The sequence below is a fragment of the Thalassophryne amazonica genome, unplaced genomic scaffold, assembly GCF_902500255.1.
Source record: "Thalassophryne amazonica unplaced genomic scaffold, fThaAma1.1, whole genome shotgun sequence".
Lineage (NCBI taxonomy): Eukaryota > Metazoa > Chordata > Actinopteri > Batrachoidiformes > Batrachoididae > Thalassophryne > Thalassophryne amazonica.
The window spans coordinates 52913-76038 of NW_022986271.1; the positions used below are offsets into that span (position 1 = coordinate 52913).

The 23126-nt window shown below is 41.3% G+C and overlaps 1 protein-coding gene across 2 annotated transcripts; it reads left to right on the forward strand.

The window, feature by feature from the left end:
- Window positions 1-1631: 1631 nt before the first annotated feature.
- On the forward strand, window positions 1632-21425 carry LOC117505930 (keratin, type I cytoskeletal 13-like). Of its 2 annotated transcripts, XM_034165466.1 has the most exons (10): window positions 1632-2214; window positions 11954-12047; window positions 12154-12581; window positions 13868-13950; window positions 14981-15137; window positions 15754-15915; window positions 16250-16375; window positions 16463-16683; window positions 16823-16859; window positions 21415-21425. In XM_034165466.1, the coding sequence occupies exons 3-10, from the start codon at window positions 12225-12227 to the stop codon at window positions 21415-21417; spliced, it is 1146 nt and encodes a 381-aa protein (XP_034021357.1). In that variant the 5' UTR covers window positions 1632-2214; window positions 11954-12047; window positions 12154-12224; the 3' UTR covers window positions 21418-21425. The 2 variants fall into 2 exon arrangements, with proteins under 2 accessions (XP_034021357.1, XP_034021356.1); XM_034165465.1 differs by lacking the exons at window positions 1632-2214; window positions 21415-21425 and having other exon boundaries at window positions 16823-16943.
- The last annotated feature ends 1701 nt before the right edge of the window (window positions 21426-23126 follow it).

Here is a 23126-nt window from a genome sequence, read left to right on the forward strand (position 1 = left end):
CAGTGCATGAATAAGATTCAATCAAACAAAAATACACAGTGAGCCAACGAGAGTGATCATCCTATACATTTAACGACCCTAAATTACCAACAAAAACCAGTCTGTGGAAATTAGCAGCTAATCCACCCTGAGAAGAAGACAAAAAGCTGAAGCCAACATTAAATGTAACACCCGTGATCTTAGGCTCTGTAGTATCACAGCAAAGTCAAATTCAAACTATTCTTTGAGGTTTATGTGGGAAGTGTTCATATGAATTCTGGAGATGATTCAGTAATCCAGTTATGTGTCATGTTTAGAAGGTCATGATAGACAGACGCACCTGCAGCATTTGGACTAAGAGCAGAAGTTCTTGTTCAGCCGTGGATATGGTCATCTCATCAAGCAGCAGCTGCTGGCATATACCATAGGTGGTGCTAAAGATGAGCCTTGCTGCCTGATGACAACATAGCGCATCAGGTGAGAGCTGTTCCTCATCTGGAAAAAAAGACAGATGGAAAAGAGAAAAACAAAAAGGAAGATGTAAAAACACCCACAGCTGATAAACCCAAATTTAATAGCTACTTTTTCTTGGCTTCTACTCGTACCTTCCTCATCCCACATTGGGAGGCTGTCTTCATTGGGAAGGTAGTCATCTGCTGAAGGAACATCACCTTCCTCAGTGGGGCTTGTGCAGTCCTTATTCTCCTCAGACAAACATAACCCCTCTTCTGTGGAAGACAGTCAACATATAAACTCAACAATTCATAAATTAATTGATAAAACCAAATTTAGCAACTACTTTTGTTTGGCTTCTACTCATACCTTCTTCATCCAGCACTGGTGGGCTTTCTTCACTGGGAAGGGACTTTTCACCTTCCTCAATGGGGCTTGTGCAGTCCTCATCCTCCTCAGACGTACATAACCCCTCTACTGTGGAAGACAGTTAACATATAAACTCAACAATTCATAAATTAATTGATAAAACCAAATTTAACAGCTACTTCTGCTTGGCTTCTACTCATACCTTCTTCATCCAGCACTGGTGGATTATCTTCATCGGGAAGGGAGTTTTCATCTTCCTCAGTGGGGTTTGTGCAGTCCTCATCCTCCTCAGACAAACATAACCCCTCTTCTGTGGAAGACAGTCAACATATAAACTCAACAATTCATAAATTAATTGATAAAACCAAATTTAACAACTACTTTTGTTTGGCTTCTACTCATACCTTCTTCATCCAGCACTGGTGGGCTTTCTTCACTGGGAAGGGACTTTTCACCTTCCTCAATGGGGCTTGTGCAGTCCTCATCCTCCTCAGACAAACATAACCCCTCTACTGTGGGAGACAGTTAACATATAAACTCAACAATTCATAAATTAATTGATAAACCCAAATTCAACAGCTGACTATGCTTGGGTTATCATACCTTCCTCAGAGGGTGGGATGCTGTCCTTCTGGGACTCATCATCTGAACAAGGCTCTTCTTCTCCTATTGGTCTTGGTGTTGCTTCTCCTGTCATGCTTTTCTCATCAGGACTCTTCAGCTCTGATTGGCCACACTCATTTTCCTGCTGAATGTCCTGTAGGGTCAAAATATCACACAAATAAATTAGTGCATGAATAAGATGCAATCAAACAAAAATACACAGTAAGCCATCAAGAGTGATCATCCTATACATTTAACGACTAATCACAAAGAAAGATTAAACTGCATTTTGGAGATCTCGGATTTCTACTGAGTGAATAGTGTTGTTCTGAATAGTTGTGTTCTGGCTCCTAGTCCATTCAGTGTTTGTTTGGACAGGGTGCTCAGTCGGGTTGATCGCATTATGACCCTGAAGCAGGTGATGTGGGTACTGACCCTAAATTACCAACAAAAACCAGTCTGTGGAAATTAGCAGCTAATCCACCCTGAGAAGAAGACAAAAAGCTGAAGCCAACATTAAATGTAACACCCGTGATCTTAGGCTCTGTAGTATCACAGCAAAGTCAAATTCAAACTATTCTTTGAGGTTTATGTGGGAAGTGTTCATGTGAATTCTGGAGATGATTCAGTAATCCAGTTGATATGTGTCATGTTTAGGTCATGATAGACGCACCTGCAGCATTTGGACTAAGAGCAGAAGTTCTTGTTCAGCCGTGGATATGGTCATCTCATCAAGCAGCAGCTGCTGGCATATACCATAGGCGGTGCTAAAGATGAGCCTTGCTGCCTGATGACAACATAGCGCATCAGGTGAGAGCTGTTCCTCATCTGGAAAAAAAGACAGATGGAAAAGAGAAAAACAAAAAGGAAGCTGTAAAAACATCCACAGCTGATAAACCCAAATTTAACAGCTACTTTTTCTTGGCTTCTACTCGTACCTTTCTCATCCCACATTGGGAGGCTGTCTTCATTGGGAAGGTAGTCATCTGCTGAAGGAACATCACCTTCCTCAGTGGGGCTTGTGCAGTCCTTATTCTCCTCACACATACATAACCCCTCTACTGATGAAGACAGTTAAGATATAAACTCAACAATTCATAAATTAATTGATAAACCCAAATTTAACAGCTACTTTTGCTTGGGTTCTACTCGTACCTTCTTCATCCAACATTGGTGGGCTGTCGTCACTGGGACGGAATCCTTCACCTTTCTCAATGGGGATTGTGCAGTCCTCATCCTCCTCAAACGTACATAACCCCTCTACTGTGGAAGACAGTTAACATATAAACTCAACAGTTCATAAATTAATTGATAAAACCAAATTTAACAGCTACTTTTGCTTAGCTTCTACTCATACCTTCTTCATCCAGCACTGGTGGACTGTCTTCATCGGGAAGGGATTCTTCATTTTCCTTACTGGGGCTTGTGCAGTCCTTATCCTTCTCAGACGTACATAATCCCTCTACTGTGGAAGACCGTTAACATATAAACTCAACAATTCATAAATTAACTGATAAAACCAAATTTAACAGCTACTTTTGCTTGGCTTCTACTCATACCTTCTTCATCCAGCACTGGTGGACTGTCTCCACTGGGAAGGTATTCTTCATCTTCCTTACTGGGGCTAGTGCAGTCCTCATCCTTCTCAGACGTACATAACCCCTCTACTGTGGAAGACAGTTAGCATATAAACTCAACAATTCATAAATTAATTGATAAAACCAAATTTAACAGCTACTTTTGCTTGGCTTCTACTCATACCTTCTTCATCCAGCACTGGTGGACTGTCTCCACTGGGAAGGTATTCTTCATCTTCCTTACTGGGGCTAGTGCAGTCCTCATCCTTCTCAGACGTACATAACCCCTCTACTGTGGAAGACAGTTAACATATAAACTCAACAATTCATAAATTAATTGTTAAAACCAAATTTAACAACTTACTTTTGCTTGGCTTCTACTCATACCTTCTTCATCCAGCACTGGTGGATTGTCTTCATCGGGAAGGGATTCATCTTCCTTACTGGGGCTTGTGCAGTCCTTATCCTCCTCAGATGTACATAACCCCTCTACTGTGGAAGACAGTTAACATATAAACTCAGCAGTTCAGAAATTAATTGATAAAACCAAATTTAACAGCTACTTTTGCTTGGCTTCTACTCATACCTTCTTCATCCAGCACTGGTGGACTGTCTTCATCGGGAAGGGATTTTTCATCTTCCTCAATGGGGCTTGTGCAGTCCCTATCCTCCTCAGACGTACATAACCCCTCTACTGTGGAAGACAGTTAACATATAAACTCAACAATTCATAAATTAACTGATAAAACCAAATTTAACAGCTACTTTTGCTTGGCTTCTACTCATACCTTCTTCATCCAGCACTGGTGGACTGTCTTCATCGGGAAGGTAATCTTCAGCTTCCTTACTGGGGCTTGTGCAGTCCCCATCCTCCTCAGACGTACATAACCCCTCTCCTGTGGAAGACAGTTAACATATAAACTCAACAATTCATAAATTAACTGATAAAACCAAATTTAACAGCTACTTTTGCTTGGCTTCTACTCATACCTTCTGCATCCAGCACTGGTGGACTGTCTCTACTGGGAAGGTATTCTTCATCTTCCTTACTGGGGCTTGTGCAGTCCTCATCCTCCTCAGATGCACATAACCCCTCTACTGTAGAAGACAGTTAACATATAAACTCAACAATTCATAAATTAATTGATAAAACCAAATTTAACAGCTACTTTTGCTTGGCTTCTACTCATACCTTCTTCATCCAGCACTGGTGGACTGTCTTCATCTGGAAGGGATTCTTCATCTTCCTCACTGGGGCTGTGCAGTCCTCATCCTCCTCAGATGTACATAACCCCTCTCCTGTGGAAGACAGTTAACATATAAACTCAACAATTCATAAATGAATTGATAAAACCAAATTCATCAGCTACTTTTGCTTGGCTTCTACTCGTACCTTCCTCATCCAACATTGGTAGGCTTTCTTCACTTGGAAGGTATTCTTCTTCTGATAGAGCATCAGCTTCCTTAATGGGGCTTCTGCAGTCCTCATCCTCCTCAGTCACAGAAAGGTCACTGATTGAAGGACTCTGCATAGACTCCAGACATTTGTCTTTGTCTAATTCCACCAAGGGATGCTCTTGTTCCTTTTTGGACATCATAACATGGCAGCTTTGTTATTTATTTGGACTCATTATAATCATTTCAGACTTCATATGGATTTGGTGCACTCAGAAAACTGATGCATTAGATGAACTCAATTCAATTATGAGCAGGGTTTCCCTCTAATAAATATATGTAGCCCCAACTCAAATAAAGTACATCCATGCAAGATAATTTAATTTAATTTAGTTGACACTACATATATAATTTTTAGATGAAATCCTGCCCATAATTGAACTGAGCTCATCCAATGAGCCATTTGTTTGAGCGATACATTCAAAAAACTGACTCACTGGACTGGATTCCAGCTACTAAATATATGTAGTCCCAACTAAATTAAATTACATTATCTTGCATGGATGTGTTTTATTTGAGTTGGGGCTACATATATTTACTCAATGAAAACTTGCTCATAATTGAATTGAGTCATCCAAAGAACCATTTTTTGAGTGTGTGATGATGTTTCATGTACTTATTGAGTTATACCTCTTCAACAGGAGAAGGTGATGGTGTCCGTGAGACTTTCTTCTCCTCCTCCTCCTTCAGCCAAAGTTGCTTTTTTCTACGGCCCACACGTGACCTCGCAGCAGAACGTTTCAATGCTTCCCGCTGCTTCCTGTAGACTTCCTGCAGTCTTTGTCTTCTCATCTCGGACTGCTCTCTCTGTAACATCTCCTTTCTCATTTTCTCTTCAATCAGTCGCCTCTTCATTTCTTTCCTTTTCTGCACCATGAACATTCGAACTGCTTCTACATCATATGGTTTTTTCTTCATATGACCTGTTCAGCATTTACAAAAAGACAAGATGTTACAAATGGCAACAAGTACATTTGAATTAAGTATGGTTCTGGGAGCGTGCACAGGTGCAACACATCACTGGAACCTTTTTGGGTTCTGGATGGCAACTACACAAGCAGGTGGCTATGTCTTTGGCTGTTTGGTCCTCAACACTGATGCACCTGCATCCTGGATCATGACCAGAGAAATGCACCATATGGCCAAAACTGTCACTGGTCATCTTCCCTCACAACGCAAGTGCCAGACAGAATAGAGCCTCATAGATCAGGATCGGGAGGCAAACTTGCCATGGCAACTCCAAACTGAACCAAATTGAAAATTTACATCTCCATTTTACAGAATGTTTTCCAGTTGCCCGAGCAATCATCTACCCTCACATCACACATGATAAAATAGTGGAAAGACTCCCCTTGGCCCACTTCAGACTGCTGGACCCTCTGCAGTTTGCCTACCAGTCCCATCTGTGATTTTAATGGGAGTCCCAATATAGCTTGGGACTCTGCCGCCGCCCTCCCCAAGCTGATGGCGGTGCAACTCACGTTTGCTGCGGCCTTCACCCACTTTGCCTCAATTCGGATGACGGACTGCTTCAAGTTTATAGCACATAAACAATGTCAAATGTATATGTGTTGTCTTTAATTTGGATGTGTGCCATTATTACGGTAAATAAGTAATAACTGTGGATTAATTGCTGTATTCTGAGGTAACTGGAGTGTAAACATAATCTCGTTGTTGCATTTGTAATGACAATGATAATAAATCTCATTCCATTCCATTCCTGTTTTACTGTGACTGATAAATTTGCACTTCCTGTCTTGCCACTGAGTTCCCGCAAGATTCCATGGAATCTCGTCTGTCAATCCAGGAAGTGTTTGACATTTGAACATTTCCTGTTTTACTGTGGATTTGAAAATTGGCACTTCCTGTTTAGGACGCCCTGTACCATGAGCTAGCTTCGCGCCGCAGTGTGGCGCTTCACTCATATTATTATTTTGTATTTGAAATGGTATAAACAAATTAAAATGTATGAAATACCAAGTGTTCCAGTACTTTTGAGGGCAACTGAGAAACACTGAGGGGCAGCATCTTACATCCCATATAAGCCAACAAAGCATGAATCATCTGCTGCCTGCTAATTGTACTCATCTGAAATCACAGGAGAAACACACAGTGGTGGGCACACGTGTATATATAAGCCAACCCAAATTAAATGAGAAATGCCTCTTTTAACAACCTGGACCTCATTTCTGGCATAAAATACGGTCGTTTACTCACCGATATAACTTTGGTGTCATTAGGACTCCGTGGTTCAGATGACGTGTTTAGGTTCAAATCTGGTTTGAAGATTTTTATTCTATCAGAGGTGAGACAAAGTCACTGTCAAGTCATTTTCAAGTCATAAATCTGAAAGTCCCAAGTCAAGTCTCAAGTCAGCTTGCAAACAACTGGTCATTATGACTTGGGACTTGCTGATTCATGACTTGATGGTGACTTCACCCCACCTTTGTCTTCTACTAAGGTGAATTAGAACTGCAGTCAATATGTGTCACAGATTTCGAAATGGCTCTTTTCAAAACAGACGTGCCGTGCCATGACATGTCAATCATCTGGGGTGTCTAATCAGATTTCAGGGCGGTCCAGTGCCACCCTGACCTCCCCTCTAGCTCCACCCATGCCAGGAAGTGTTCAACATTTGACATTTTCTGTTTCACTGTGGACTCAGCATTTGGCACTTCCTGTTTCAACATTTAACATTTTTATATTTAATGAGACAAACAAAAAGTTACACAGAAACCTTACAGAAGATTAAATATAATAGCCAAAACAACATACAAAAGAACAGATTAATAAAAAAAAAGGCAGATCAAAACTAGGGGGAATTATAAAAAAACAAAACTTTCTAAAGGTAAACACATTTGACATTTCCTGTTTCACTGTTTACTCAAAATTTGGCAGAGGTGGGAAGAAGTCACTGTCAAGTCATGTTTTCACCCAGAGACAACTAGTGACTGCAACAAAGTCAGGCCGATTTGTCATGAGATGTCCAGTAAGCTTTTTTGCAGTTGTTTGTCAGGAAAATGATAATTTCTCTACATTGATTACAGACCCGCAGTGGGTCTGTAATAAACTTTTCTGCAGTGCGGCTTTGCTTTGAACCTTGAACCAATCGAAGCAGTGATTCATAGATCAAAGCAGTGCTTCGATCTACAATTCATGGATTCATTGTTTAATTTTGCTTTATCCTAATTTTTCCGTGCTACAACCCTGAAGAGCAGATGTCTGTGAGTAATATTTAATATTTTTATGTTAACCTGACCTGTTATGGTCTTCTAAAACAGTTGATAGATGTATTTTATAACTTAAAAACAGGACAGATGCTAATGTGTTAGCATGTCTATGGCATTTTCAATGTTAAAGTTAGTATTAAGCTGTTCGCATCATCACGTTTGTGTTGATTTGTTTTCTGTATAATTAATGGCTCGGCATTCGTTGTCGTAAAAGAGTCAAATTGTAATTTTTTAAATTTATTTTTATTCATATATTAATAATAGCAACAACAATAATAGTCTACATAACAGACAATAATAGTTCATAATAATAGACTAATAATGTTACAATACAATTTTAGAGAAAAAGACAAAAAGAACCTAAAACAAAACACAACAGAAAAGATAAAACCATGTAGCAATGAAAATAAATACATATAGAAATAAATAACTGTTTCTTGTGAACACCTATGAGTAGCCTACTCTCGTTTAGGTTTTGAAACCTTGTTTCTGAAGTGTTTTTGTGTGATGTGCACAATTTTCAGTATTTTGACTAATACTACCCGTCATTTACAAGCCTAGATAAACTTTGTAATATAAAAAAATCAGTCTGTTTTTGATTATTAACATTTACTTGTACTTTTACTTTCAGTACTTGAGTATATTTAGTTGTACATTACTCGTCATACTTAAGTACAATAAATACTAGATACTTTAAGACTTTTACTTGAGTAGCATTTCAGTCGGTGACTTGAACTACCAAAGCCATTTTTTTTATGGTATCTGTTGTGAAAGTGTAGGAACACGGACCCACAACAGGGGGCGTAAAAGAACGGGCAATGGATAAGCCAAACAGTAACAATTTAATGTTGTAAATTGTGCACAACGGAATACAGACAACAAGTTTGGAAATACAGTCAATACACGGGTGACGTGTGGGCAGGCTTGAGGATAGGAGACGCCCGTCCAGAACCGAGCCGGATCCCACACGGCCCTCACCGCCAACGGATCTGAAGAACACTGGAGCCGCCAAGTCCTGAGTCCCCAGGTGGTCACTGTCTCCAGCTGTCAGACCTGGCACTGCTGGCAGAGAACAGAAACAGCACAGGTGAGTGTGAGTACGCACACTCAGTAATCCCACAGTCTGTGTTCTTTTGGGAGGGAGCACCTCCACCTCCAGTCACACACTCGTGCAGCTCCTGTCTAACCACTTATCTGGTTGGGGTGTGAAGCGAAGCCGTCGCTGATCACACCAAACGCCAATCCCTCAGATAAGGCACACCACAGGAAAACGGCTGCAAAGAAGTTCAGACTCTAAGAGTTAAGTGTAGCAGAGAAATTACCTCCAAGGTAGCTGATTTCTCGGCGGGGAGGTGGAGTTGCAGTCCAGCCTTTAAGGTGGTGGTGATGTGGAGGAGTGACAGCTGGTGCTGATGACGAGTGACAGCTGTCACTCCCGGTTGCTATGACGCCCTCTCCTGCTTGAAGCCCGCACTTCAAGCAGGGCGCCATCTGGTGGTGGTGGGCCAGCAGTACCTCCTCTTCAGCGGCCCACACAACAGTATCTGTACTTTTACTTAAGTGTGATTTTCCTGTACTTTATACAACACTGACCATGAGTGAGCTTCGCACTGCTGTGCGTCACTTCGTTCGTAGTATAATTAGCTTGCATCTGTGTGAGCCAATCACAGTGCAGAGCTCCGCCGCCAATGAAATGGAGTAACTCACTGCTGGATGGCTGCTCAAACCTGGACTTCTGCCACATGCTTGCACTGCTGTTCCCAGTCCCAGCAGGACTGGGAACCCTATTGAATGTTTAAATATAGAAAGTAAAAATAAAAGTGAAGTTTTCTCTTTAACATCCTGCTTGTTGTCCTTTACAACACTTTGTTCCAGAGTAATTTGTAAGATGTCTGAAATTCTGTTTGCATTTATTAAATTCCACGCAGATTAAACGTAGCAGACACAGAGTAGTTGGAATATTTGTTTTAGCAAGTTTTCAGGGTCTCGTGCATGCAGTCTCTTATTAACGTGATGAAAAGCATAAAAATGTACATTTTGGTAGTATAATGTTCATTTGCATTTGTCGTCATGTGGATTCTCTGTTTAGACCACAACAACTCTCTGGCGCGCAAGGGATTATGGGATATCTCAATAGGGTGTATGGCTGAACTTTCAATTGAGCTGTCTGCGTTATGAGTGCTTCACCTCTGTGTCTTCCTCTCCTCAGGACACGTCTCTGTCCTCACTTCTGTAAGCGGCCACCTGGCAGCGGTTCCTGCCCTGGATTCCTATCAGCACCTTTTCCTCCTACCTGGTTCTGACTGCACTGCAACTTCCACCACCCGGAGCAGGCCCTGTTTCCATTCTCCATGCCTTCTGACTCTTTGAACAATTTCTGTTGCACATTTATTTTAAATAAATCTTCATTTGCTCAATTCAACTCTCTTCATTGCTCCCTGCATTTGGGTTCATTAACAGCCTGCTTCAGTTCCGCCTGGACCCCTAACCATAACAGCAGTGACATAGAAGAAGAAACAAAGGCTAGAAGTAGGTCATTAGGGGGCACCACAAATGGAAAAAGAAAAAAAAAAAAATCTGAAAATATTTGCACGGAATAACACAAAATTCAGGGTGCATCATAGCTGAGTTGAATCCTACACTTTGGTGATGTTTGCATAAAGTGGGTGTGACTTATGCAAACAACACTCAAATATCTCCACAAAAAAATTCACCAAAAGAGTTTAAACATTTTCATCATATCCACTGAGTAAAGACAAAACTTTGCCCCACTGGGCCTATTTTGAAGTCTGCCACTCTATATATTTTTCACAATATAAAAACATGTTCAAATGAATATCTTTCATCAAATACTACCAATAACACAGAAATAGTGTTTAATTTTTTTGACCTTGGTCCAACTTTACAAATTTTAATGTTTATTTTTTCAAAATAAGACTCGCAACTTCAAAGTGGCCGTGGCGCATTATGTACAACTTATCAAGCTGAAATTTTTAGGGATGTTAAAGATGTGTTCATGTTACTCAAATATCAAGAATTGCATTTATTCACCTGTAGGTGGGGTTATAATCATCATAAATGTGTTTTTACAAACCCACAACTTTAAATTGTACATTAAAAATTGTCAAATTTCTCTTCAGTTTGAGATTATTTTTTTTTAGAATTGATTTAGCTGACTGTTTAAAGTCAGTCGAAATATTTAAACACTGAAGTGGAGAGTTTTATACACACTGCAGAATCTAAAGTTATAAAAAGTATAAAAACATCTAAAATTACAGCTCCATCAGCTCGAATAAAATCTATACTGCTGATGACATTTCAAAGTGATCAGAACTAATTTATTCTTGTAATGGAGAATTTTCTGCTCAATCAGGAAGAAAAAGTATGACAAACATGCTGGCACGCGTTCCAGAGGAATCCAGAGAGTCGAAACATCAGCTTGTCGGGCAGGAAGCTGACATTCCACTCATAGCTCATCATAACTCAGTCATAGTTCATCGTTCCGTTCCATCAAATCCATAAAATTCATCTTAGTGTGAAAATAAAATGATCTCTAACAGCAATAAAGCAGATAAAAGTCTCTCCAATCACAGCCACACTAACATAAATATTTAACCCTAACTTTTAAGATTTATGTAATTTTATTACATGACAAATTCCCATTTACCTTTTTTAGATAATTTTAATGCATCCATCCATCCATCCATTTTCTTCTGCTTTATCCGGAGTTGGGTCGCGGGGGCAGCAGCTCAAGCTGATAAAATTAAAGATAATTTTAATACAAACCTACCAAATAAACCTTACATGATGCATATTCATTACTGTAATAAATCCTATTTATTTGAAATGCATAATCCTCATCTTTATGTATTTAGTATTAATAAAATATAATTACTCTAAATCAATAACAATGACAGTATTTATTTAAAATACATAAAGTATATTGCTTGAATTGCATAATTGTGTTACCTATACAAGATAAATGGCAGAGGTAACATAATTATATTTTATTAATACTAAATACAGAAAGCTGAGGATTATGCATTTTAAATAAATAGGATTTATTACAGTAATGAATATGCATCATGTAAGGTTCATTTGGTAGGTTTGTATTAAAATGATCTTAAAAAAGTAAATGGGAATTTGTCATGTAATAAAATTACATAAATCTTAAAAGTTAGGGTTAAATGTTTCTGTGAGTGCACCGAGGCTTGTCATAAAGCCACCAAATATTTTATTTAATGAAACGGTAGAAACGTGCAAACTTTAACACGTTGCTCTTTGCAGACATATAAATGTGCCATCAGCTGTGCAGAGATGTTGAAGAACCAGAAGAAACTTCCTGCTACTAGAATCACCTGAAGCACATTTTTTCATACAGGTAGAACAACCGTATTCTTGAAATTCCTGCTCCGATACATTATCTTGTTGTTTTGTCTGAGGAGGTGGACTGATGCAACCTTCCACCTCCCCTCCCTCACCTTCAGGTGGAATAAAAGCCTAAGCTGCCCTGCCTGTTCTGCATTCTGCATCCTAACGCGGCACACGAACCAGCACCATGTTCTCCAGCTCCTCCTTGACCTCCTACAGGGCTCCCAGTGTGTATGCGGGTGCCGGGGGCTATGGGGTGCAAGTCTCCAGAGGAAGCGTATCTCTAGGGACCGGGTTCTCCAGTGCCGGCTCCAGAGGCGCCAGCTTCAGCTTATCTGATGCCATTGATATCTCTGACAACAAGAAGGCCACCATGCAAAACCTGAACAACCGCTTGGCCGCTTACCTAGACAAGGTGCACAACCTGGAGAAGGCCAATGCTGAGCTGGAACGGAAGATCAGGGAGTTCCTGGAGAGCAAGGCCAAACCTGTGGGGCAGGACTGGTCTTCATACTATGCCACCATCAGCGCCCTTCAGCAGCAGGTGAGAACGCGGGAAATAAAACATCAAATTTTTTGCATTGAATGTTTAAATGTAGAAAGTAAAATACACAAGCAGCCACACAGGACAGAATCAGACTTATTGATGTCATAAAGGCAGAATATGAAATTAGGAGATCAAAGAAAAACTGATCTCACAATGTTCAGGAGACAATAAGCTGATGTAGTTCAATGAAAACTTTTTTTTGTTTGTTTATTTGTTTTAGCATCTGCAGACTAAAAGTGGTAAAGTAGGAATGCTGTACGGACAGAAGCTGTGAAGGGACATACGAAATTCTCAGAATAAAGTTTGTTGACTAATCAGAGTTGAATCTTTCACAAACGAGAGCTCCGTCAGAAACCGTACAGCTGGACGGTTTGATTCCTGATAGTGGCTCAGTGGCGACGTGTCCTTGAAGTAAATGGTCAGTCCTCCAGGCACATTATGAAGCATCATGACATTCATGCTTTCATTGAGTCATCATCAAAATGTGTCAATTACAGACACACAAAAAAGAAGGAAAAAAAGATGCACAAAAGCTTTTTGCTGGAGCTGTTTCTGCTGCAAAACTTGTTTCCTGCAGCTCAGGTGCAGAACCCCACCCAGGATCGGGCGTGGCTGCACCTGAAGGTGCACGGCACCTCAACACGCCCCCCTGACACATTTTATTATTAAATGAGACACACACACACACACACAGATTGTAATTTGCAAACAAGACCAACATTCATTTGAAAATAATCTACTGATTTTGTAGTTTTAGAGGTAAATAGTTTTTCTGTGAACATCATGGGCACACACACACACACACACACACACTGCTCTTTACTTTCAAAGTAAAGAAAATTTCCACAATATGATGAGAACAGAATAAAATGTAAAACATAAAACAATGCATTAATGTCACAAAATCAGCCAAAATATCTCAGCCAGTGAAACTCTGAACACTCCTTCAGAGTTTTCTTGGCGGTTTCCCTCACTGCCTGTGTGAAAGTGATGATTGAGTTTGTTCTATTAAAGGCAATGCAGTATTTTAGATCATGATGCACAGTTGTATTTATTTTGAGATTAAAGACAAAATATTCTCACATTTTTCTAAAAAGACCTAAAATAAAATCGGCATACTATTAAAACATTAAAAAAATATTCTCGGACTTGAATTTTCTTACCAAACCAGTTTTATGATATTTAGTAAACTATGCATTTATTCGAGCAATGTATTAAAAAAAATCAACTCATTCATACGGAAACTAACTTTTGTCTGTATTTGGACTTCATCTCTGTTTCAGATTGCAGATGCCACCCGCATGAATTGCACCTTCTACCTGTCGATGGACAATGCGAAACTGGCTGCAGAAGACTTCAAAGTCAAGTGAGTATGACTCTTTTTTTACTTTTTCCCTCGGGGTCACCACAACGGAGTCCATACAGATCTGCGTGATGACGTAACTCCACATGACATGGAGAAATGGGCAGGAGTGGTCTCGAACCGGCAACCTTCCACTCTGGAAACAAGCACACTAATTACTTAATGAATCAAAAATGTTATTTTTGAAGGAGTCCTTAAAGACATCAATAATCTGACTGATGTAACGTTAATATACTGTAAAATGTGTTCAAAAGTGCACACACACACTCTGACACATGCACACACATACGTGCACACACACAAACACGTCTGCAGGCACACACACACACTCTCTTTCTCACATGTACATATGTGCACACACATACACGCACGCTGTCACAAATGCACACTCACATACGCACACACACACTTTCCCACATGTGCACACACACGTGTACATATGTGCACACACACGCGCACGCTGTCACATATGCAAACTCACACATACACACATGCGCGCGCACACATACACACACACACACACTTTCTCACATGTGCACATATGTGCAAACACACACACACACATACACACTCTCACCCGTGCACAAACACACACAACACACACATGCGCTGTCACATATGCACACTCACACATACGTACACACACAGAAACACATGTCCGCAGGCACACACAAAAAACACTCGCGAGCACAAGCACACATACACTCTCACGTGTACATATGTGCGCGCGCGCACACACACACACACACACTGTCACACATGCACACGTACGCACGCATGCACATGCACAAACACTCACATATGCACAGTCACACATACGCACGCGTGCACACACACGCACGCACGCACACCAGCCTTGGCTCCACACCTCAACCAAGATCTATCTCATGGAATGTTTAAACTGTGGTTACTTGCTGTAACACTGCCCCCTGTGGCCATTGGCGCTAACAGTCAGCCTTTTTCTGTGTTTATTTTTCTTAAGAAATTATAATAACAATGATCATGATGACGCTGTTGCTTTGTGCTCATGCAGATATGAAAGTGAACTGAACATGCGACAGGGGGTCGAGGCAGACACCATCAGCCTGAAGAAGGTGCTGGATGAGCTGACTCTCGCAAGATCTGACCTCGAGATGCAGGTTGAAGATCTGAAGGAGGAGCTGATCCAGCTGAAGAAGAACCATGAGGAGGTTAGTCAGTACAACTTATTACAACCAAGAAATCATGATGTTCCCTCATGAATAACTGAAGGTGGAACACTTTGGAAACTTTACTCCGCCATTCAGCTGCTGTTTGATCAAGCTGATCTAAACTGTACATTGAGACCCACCTGAAGAGAATACCGGCCATTCTGATTCCAGAATTTTGTGGCTGATGGGTTCGTGTGGGGATATGAACAAAAGAACCAACGATACTTTAAAAAAAAAAACCTCTACAGCTGACAGCGGGTAATAAGTGCTAATAACAATGGACTGCCCACACACTGCTTTACCATGTCTAATTCAAATTTGGTTTGGCGTGAAATCAGAAAATAATTGTAGTAGATTTAGAATGCAATTAAAATACCAAACTGGACATTTTGATATTTAAAGAGGAGATTGAAAGTTTTTTTAGTGCTGCTAACTTATGTTTAAATCAGCTTGTCAGACAAAATGTTTGTCAGAGGTTTACTGTATCCAAACTGAAAATATATCTGTCGATCATTCTGCTTTAATTCACACGTCATGTTTTTGTTCTGTTGGTGATGTTCAGTTTAACTTTTAACTGATCTTGGATGTCATTTGACCTTTTGACCTCTCATTGCAGGACCTGCTCATCTTGCAGTCTCAGACGGGAGCTAAGGTCAACGTGGAGGTGGACGCGGTGCAGCAGGAGGACCTGTCCAGTGTCCTGGCTGAAATGAGACAACACTACGAGAGTGTCACAGCCAAGAACCGCAGAGAACTGGAGATCTGGTTCCAGACTAAAGTAAAACCTAAAAATCCTTGTAACATAATAGTTCCTAATGTACCATGTAATTTTGTCATTTTATCCTCTCAAACTCACATCTCCTATAACATGTAGTAACGTCACCTCAAAGACCTAAAGTAAAAGATTGTAATTGCAAACAAGACCAACATTCATTTGAAAATAATCTACTGATTTTGTAGTTTTAGAGGTAATTATAGTTTTTCTGTGAACATCTTGGGCACACACACAGACACACACACACGTAAAATAAAGATGACAATGTAATGGAAGTTTAATCCATACTTATAGCAGAGTATCATCTGCATACGTGGTGATTTTGTTTATTTTGCAGATAGAGGAGCTCAATAAGGAGTTCGCTGTGAGTACCGAGATACTCCAGTCCTCACGATCAGAGATCACAGAGGTCAAACGTAGGCTGCAGAGTCTAGAGATCGAACTCCAGTCTCAGCTCAGCATGGTAGATTCCTTCATTCTCCAGCTCATATTCCACTGAATGTTACAAAGCATCTCAAATTGTCTTTACATAACTTCTTCCATTTGGCAGAAAGCGTCTCTTGAGGCCACGCTGGCAGAGACCCAGAGCAAGTACGCCAACATGCTGACGATCTACCAGAGACAAGTTGTCTCCACTGAGGAGCAGCTGGTCCAGCTGAGGGCTGAGATGGAGCGGCAGGCCCAGGAGTACCAGCAGCTGCTGGACATCAAGACCCGTTTGGAGGTGGAGATCCAGGAGTACAGGAGACTGCTGGAGGGAGAGAGCAGCAGGTGAGTTGAGCAAACACAAAGCTGAGCTTCAGCAAACACCCACATGGTCATCCTAACACAAACCCCCATACTTAACCCTTCACTCAGCGCTGTTACTTCACATGGTGTAATGCGTGTGTGTTTCTGTGTTTTCTTCCAGTACCGTGGAAAGCAATACAACACGTAAAGTGTTGATCGTCACCAAAGAAGTTTTTAGCTCATCATAACTGAGCAGCTTCCTGTTGCTGAGTGCTTGCCAATAAAACCATGTGACACGTTTGCATCTTTTCTTTGCTTTGAGTGGGTCGTGTAGCGGCGGACCTGAATAAAATTACACTTCACACAAGCAAGTATAAATTTTTTAAGTGTATTTCAAACTTCAATACAACAAATTTAACTGAAAATAATATATCAGGAACATGGTTTACTGCCAGAGAGGATGAAGGTCTGACCTAAAAAGTATTGTAAGTTGTAACTATCAATTTTGATACTTTTCAGTTACTCTCTCAGTTGAATGATGGCTGGTGCCGATGATTTTTACAGGACTGTTCATATATCATGATTTTTTTTTTTTTCATTTGTTTTTATGCATGTGATACAACAATTAATAAGGAAGCTACAAATTCAAATCATACCATTTTCTCTGCTGTAACGTTACATCTGGCACATTTCCCAATGTTTCAATATGCCATTACCATGGTTTTAAGCCCCCCAGCTGCCTGCACACTGACACAAGGGGGAGCCCTAGCACCATTTCACTGAACCTACACCGATGAGCTTGCGTACAAAACTAGTCAGATGTAGCCCGACAACTGGCCCGGCTATGAATTGGGCTGGATATTGGCCTCCATTTTTGAGTGAAATTTCCCACTCCCAAATAACCAATAGGAGACCAGCGCTTGCGCCACACCCCCAAACTTAAGAAAGCGAGGCTTAGCCCGACAACCGGCCCTGAATTGGGCCACATACTGGCCTCTCTCTCCTAGCCTGTGATTGGCTGGCGGCCGATACGCTGACGTCAGCCCATGGGTCAGCCACACGTTGATGTGGTGTGAGCACTGTTCTCCTATTGGTCGTTTGGGAGTGGGATATCTCACTCCAAAATGGAGGCCAGTATCTGGCCCAATTCATAGTTGGGCCAGTTGTCTGGCTAAGTGAGGCTGACCAATGCTGATGTCAGTGTCTTAGCCGCCAACCAATCACGGGCTAGGAGAGAGAGGCCAGTATCTGGCGCAATTCAGGGCTGGTTGTCGGGCTAAGTCAAATGTGACTGCAGAAAGATTGTGGTTTTGCGTTGTTTTAAAGTCTGTCTTGAAACCACAGACACTGGTCAAGGCAGATTTACATAAAAAAAACCAAAAAACATTTAATCAGAATTGGTCTATCGCTAGTATATGCATAACAGTTCAACCTTGATTTGTTTAAGCATAAAAAAGGTTAAATGTGAATGCAATCAACTGTGAATTTAACAGTTTCTCTTAAAAAAAGATGACACAGGATTATTCTACAAAGTGGGATTTGGTCACTAATCTGGGAATGCCAACTCAGAGTAAGCAGTAAACTCAGATTTTTCTTTTCAAAAGCATCAGGCTGGTTCATAACGATGGGGACACGTGCTTTGAACATACGTAGCTTGCTACAGGGTAGGTCGAGTTCAGATTATAGTATAGTCATTGTCGCAGCCACTCATAGACGAGTATGTCGGTTTATGGATTGAGTGGACCCTCAGCCACATCTGAGCCACAGGGCCTCCAGTCTTTAATTCATTAAGCAGCGTGTGCATGCAATACTACCAGGTGCACAAACCAGAACCAGAACCAAACCAGAACTTGGCCTTCCAACTTTCTGGATCCAGAGCAAAATGTAGTCAAGACACTGGGACAGATGAGAGGTTGCAACCAAGGTGTGCCATCGAGGGAGATCCTCGACCACACCCAGGTCTAGTTAGGTATTGATCGGGGACCCACCTCTATCCACTTGATCCTGGAGACTCATGGGTGATACACCTTGCCCAAGGGTGCCCCAAAACAGTGATGACTAGGGAGTAGTGATATTCTCTCCAGAACCAGGGCCTCACCACTGGATACAGTTTAAAGTCTTATCCAGGTGTAGTATATAGGTTCTGCTTTGTCAGTGCTACGCAATAGCACACCCTGCTGATGTGGTCTTGTCACCTTCAGCTTGTTATTAGTATTACCAGTAATAACAATGTTGGCTGAAATGACTTACTCACCGCTCTGTGAGGGTCACAAACTGATGGAGGGTCTTTAAGAACCAAAACACCGTCTTGAACAGTAAAGGCTTGTGAAATGATAAAGTCAGTTTATCTTAATATAAGGACCAGCTAATCTAGGTCTAAAATCTTAAGAAAGGCTAACTGAATTAGACAATCAACTGGTGGCTCTGTAAGGGGTATACAAAAGAGATAACAAATTGGAAATATCAAAGGTCTCTGCATCGCGCTATAATTCTATACTGTCCAAGGATATTTCATGTTTTCAAGTACAACCCCAATTCCATTGAAGTTGGGACTTATAATGATTTGCAAATCCTCTTCAACCTATATTCAATTTAATACACTACAAAGACAAGATATTTAATGTTCAAAATGATAAACTTTATTGTTTTTGTGCAAATATTTGCTCATTTTGAAATGGATGCCTGCAACACGTTTCCACAAAGTTGGGACAGTGGTATGTTTACCACTGTTACATCACATTTCCTTCTAACAACACTCAGTAAGTGTCTGGGAGGACACTAATTGTTGAAGCTTTGTAGATGGAATTCTTTCCCATTCTTGCTTGACGTACGACTTCATTTGTTCAACAGTTCGGGGTCTCCATTGTTGTATTTTGTGCTTCATAATGTGCCACACATTTTGGTGACAGGTCTGGACTGCAGGCAGACCAGTCTAGTACCCGTACTCTTTTACTATGAAGCCATGCTGTTGTAACATGTGCAGAATGTGGCTTGGCATTGTCTTGCTGAAATAAACAGGGACATCCCTGAAAAAGACGTTGCTTGGATGGCAGCATGTGTTGCTCCAAAACCTGGATGTTCCTTTCAGCATTGATGGTGCCATCACAGATGTGTAAGTTGCCCATGCCATGGGCACTAACACACCCCCATACCATCACAGATGCTGGCTTTTGAACTTTGTGCTGGTAAGAGGATTCTCTGAATCTTCTGATTATGTTATGGACTGTAAATGATGGAATCCCTAAATTCCTTGCAATTGAACGTTGAGAAACATTGTTCTTAAACTGTTGGACTATTTTTTCCACACAGTTGTTCACAAAGTGATGATCCTCACCCCATCTTTGCTTGTGAATGGCTGAGCCTTTTGGGGATGCTCCTTTTATACCCAATCATGACACTCACCTGTTTCCAATTAGGTGTTCTTTGAGCATTCATCAACTTTCCCAGTCTTTTGTTGCCCTGTCACAGCTTTTTTGAAATGTGTTGCAAGCATCCATTTCAAAATGATCAAATATTTGCACAAAAACAACAAAATTCTATCAGTTTGAACATTAAATATCTTGTCTTTGTGGTGTATTCAATTGAATATAGGTTGAAGACGATTTTCAAATCATTGTATTCTGTTTTTATTTACAGTTTTGCACACTAATTGCTGATTGTTGTCTTTTAATGTCTCTGTCATCACCAGTCAGCAGTTATAAAATGTCCAAGGTATTTGACCTCATTCAAGAGCATGATATCACACAGATAAAACTCAGGGAAGATCACATCTTTATCCTCCTTACTTCTCACAGTCATGACATTCCTGTTAATGGGGTTATACAAAATATCATGTTCATTTCCAAACAGAGAAAATATTAACAAATGATTATCACCAGATGATCTACTATTGTCGCTCCATATATCTTTTGGATATTTTCAATACTCTTCCAGACCGAACAGTCTTGTCGATGCTGGTAATCCTCGAGCTGTTCTGCGATAGTGTCATCTTTGGCGACAATGGATGGTCTTTACGTGTTGTCTCCTTAGTCGGTGTGGCTGACCTGTCAGTAGCCCCCTTCTGTGGAGACTGGTCCTCAGCTTGTCTGTCCTCTCTCTGCGGTACCTCCGGTGCTCTGCACACCTCTGTTGTTTCATGAATGTGAATGCGATTTCTAACCAGGTTCCCCTTTCCTGGCACATTCATTGTATAGGAGCGGGGGTTGATCTTGCGTGCTACTGTGGCTGGTATCCAGTGATCACGGTAGTTTTGTGGGTGAGCTTTAGCTCGTACCGGTTGTCCTATCAGTAGTACAGGTAGAGGTTGAGTGTTGGGAAAGTGTAGTGACACAGACCCACAACAGGGGGCGTAAATGAACGGACAATGGATGAGCCAAAAATACAACACTTTACTGTTGTGAAATGTGCACAACAAAACAGACAAATGCAGAGTTTGGATTACAGTCAAATATACGAAGGTGACGTGTGGGCAGGCTCAAGGATAGGAGACCACCATCCAGAGAAGAGCCGGATCCCACATGATTTCCACTGCCACCGGATCTGGAGCACCCCGGAGCCGCCAAGTCCTGAATCCCCAGGTGGTCACCGTCTCCAGCTGTCAGATCTGGTACTGCTGGCAGGAGGCAGAAAACAGTTAATGGTGGGTGTGAAAAAACACACCCAGTAAACAGTCAGCTACAGTTCCTTCACGGTGGGTAAAACACCTCCACCTCTAGAACAGGACACAGTTCGTGCAGAGCCTGAATAACTACTTATCGAGTTTGATGTGAGGAGTGAAGAGCGTCAACTCCTCCACAATCCGCAAACCCCAGCTCCAGCTGTGAGTAATCACCAGGTAAGTCTGCAAAATATTCAAGAACAGATTACGTGCGTTCAGTACAATAACGGCTGAGAGTTTTACCTCGAGGGTACGACGATATCTCGGCAGCGAGGTGGAGTTGCCCGGCTTTTATGGAGATGTGGTGATGTGATGATGAGTGACAGCTGGCGTTGTTGATGAATGACAGCTGTCACTCCCGGTTGCCGCGCCCTCTCGTGCCTGAAGCCCGCACTTCAGGCAGGGCGCCCTCTGGTGGTGGGCCAGCAGTACCTCCTCTTCAGCGGCCCACACAACACTGAGCCTGTGTTGAGTGTCAGGTCTTTCTCTTGCAGGAGACGGGCACGTATGGTGTCCTCACATATACTGCCCGTATCATTTCGTCTTCTAATGCTACATACATGCAGCTGCTGCTGAGCTTGCACAGTCTTGCCAAATAGTTCCTCAGATTCTTGCACGGCACATCTGAACACATATCTCTCATATACAATATTCACTTGAGGTAGGAAAAAGTCCTCGAGGGCCTTCATAACAGGTGTCAGTTTTTGTCTATCTTCATCAGCCAGTGTCAAATGGGTTAACCTCTCCCTCGCATCGATACCCAGTACTGAAATGTGGCTATATTTTGTGGTTGCTCATTCAACTTTGTGGCAACTGAGTAATTTGAAAGCACTCCTTAAATAGCCTCCAGTTTGATGCCACATGCCCCGTCAACTTCATCGGTTGTGGAGCGGCTGAGATGCGCCATGGCGGATCGTAGATCACACTGTCTACTACTACAGTCAAAAGTGGCACACTGTGTTGCAAAGCCAAAGAGTCTCCTCTTTACCTTTTCTTTTACTTCTGACACCATGTATTAGTTTATATGCGAAGCAGAGGCTTAAAATAACTGTCTGACCGAAGCTCATGTGAACCGGAAGTGAACGTCTTTATTACTCAACTGCACATGCACGGCCTTACGCTGACCTGTGGTCAAGCGGACCTGCGTACAGATAGTTTAAACCATACCTTTTAGGAATATTTATGACCAGACCAATAATGTGGTGTACTTTTCAATATTATTGGAGCATTTTTAATTTTTGACCCCTGTGTAATTACTCACTTGACCCCTACCTGGCCAGTCAGTTTCATCAAAACAGTAATGTCTAAGTAGTATTTGTCAGAGGTGGGACGAAGTCACCAGCAACTCACTTTCAAGTCATCAATCTGCAAGTCTCTAGTCATAATGACCACCAATTGTTTGCAAGCGGACTTGCAGATTGATGACTTGAGAGTGACTTTGTCCCACCTCTGGTATTTGTGCTGAATTTAGTGCTTGCATCACTATTTGAAAGATTATTTATGTCAGTTATCTGCTGCACTATAACTGATACTCCCACTAGAGCCACAAGGTGGCGTTTTAACACTACTTTACTTAAAAGCAATGACTTGTTTTTTGCAATTATTTCAGAAACACTTTAACTGTTTTTGTGTCAGATAATGTTAACTCAGTAGAAGACACAGGAATATTCTGTGCTGCAATTAAAGGATTTATAAGAAACACTACAATTTCCTTTGCTTCTCAACTTACCAAACAAGATTGGGTAAAATTAATATCATGATTTGCAAACATTTGAATTTGTACAGCAAAGGGATGGTTTTAATGAGGCAAGGAAAAATGAAATTGAAT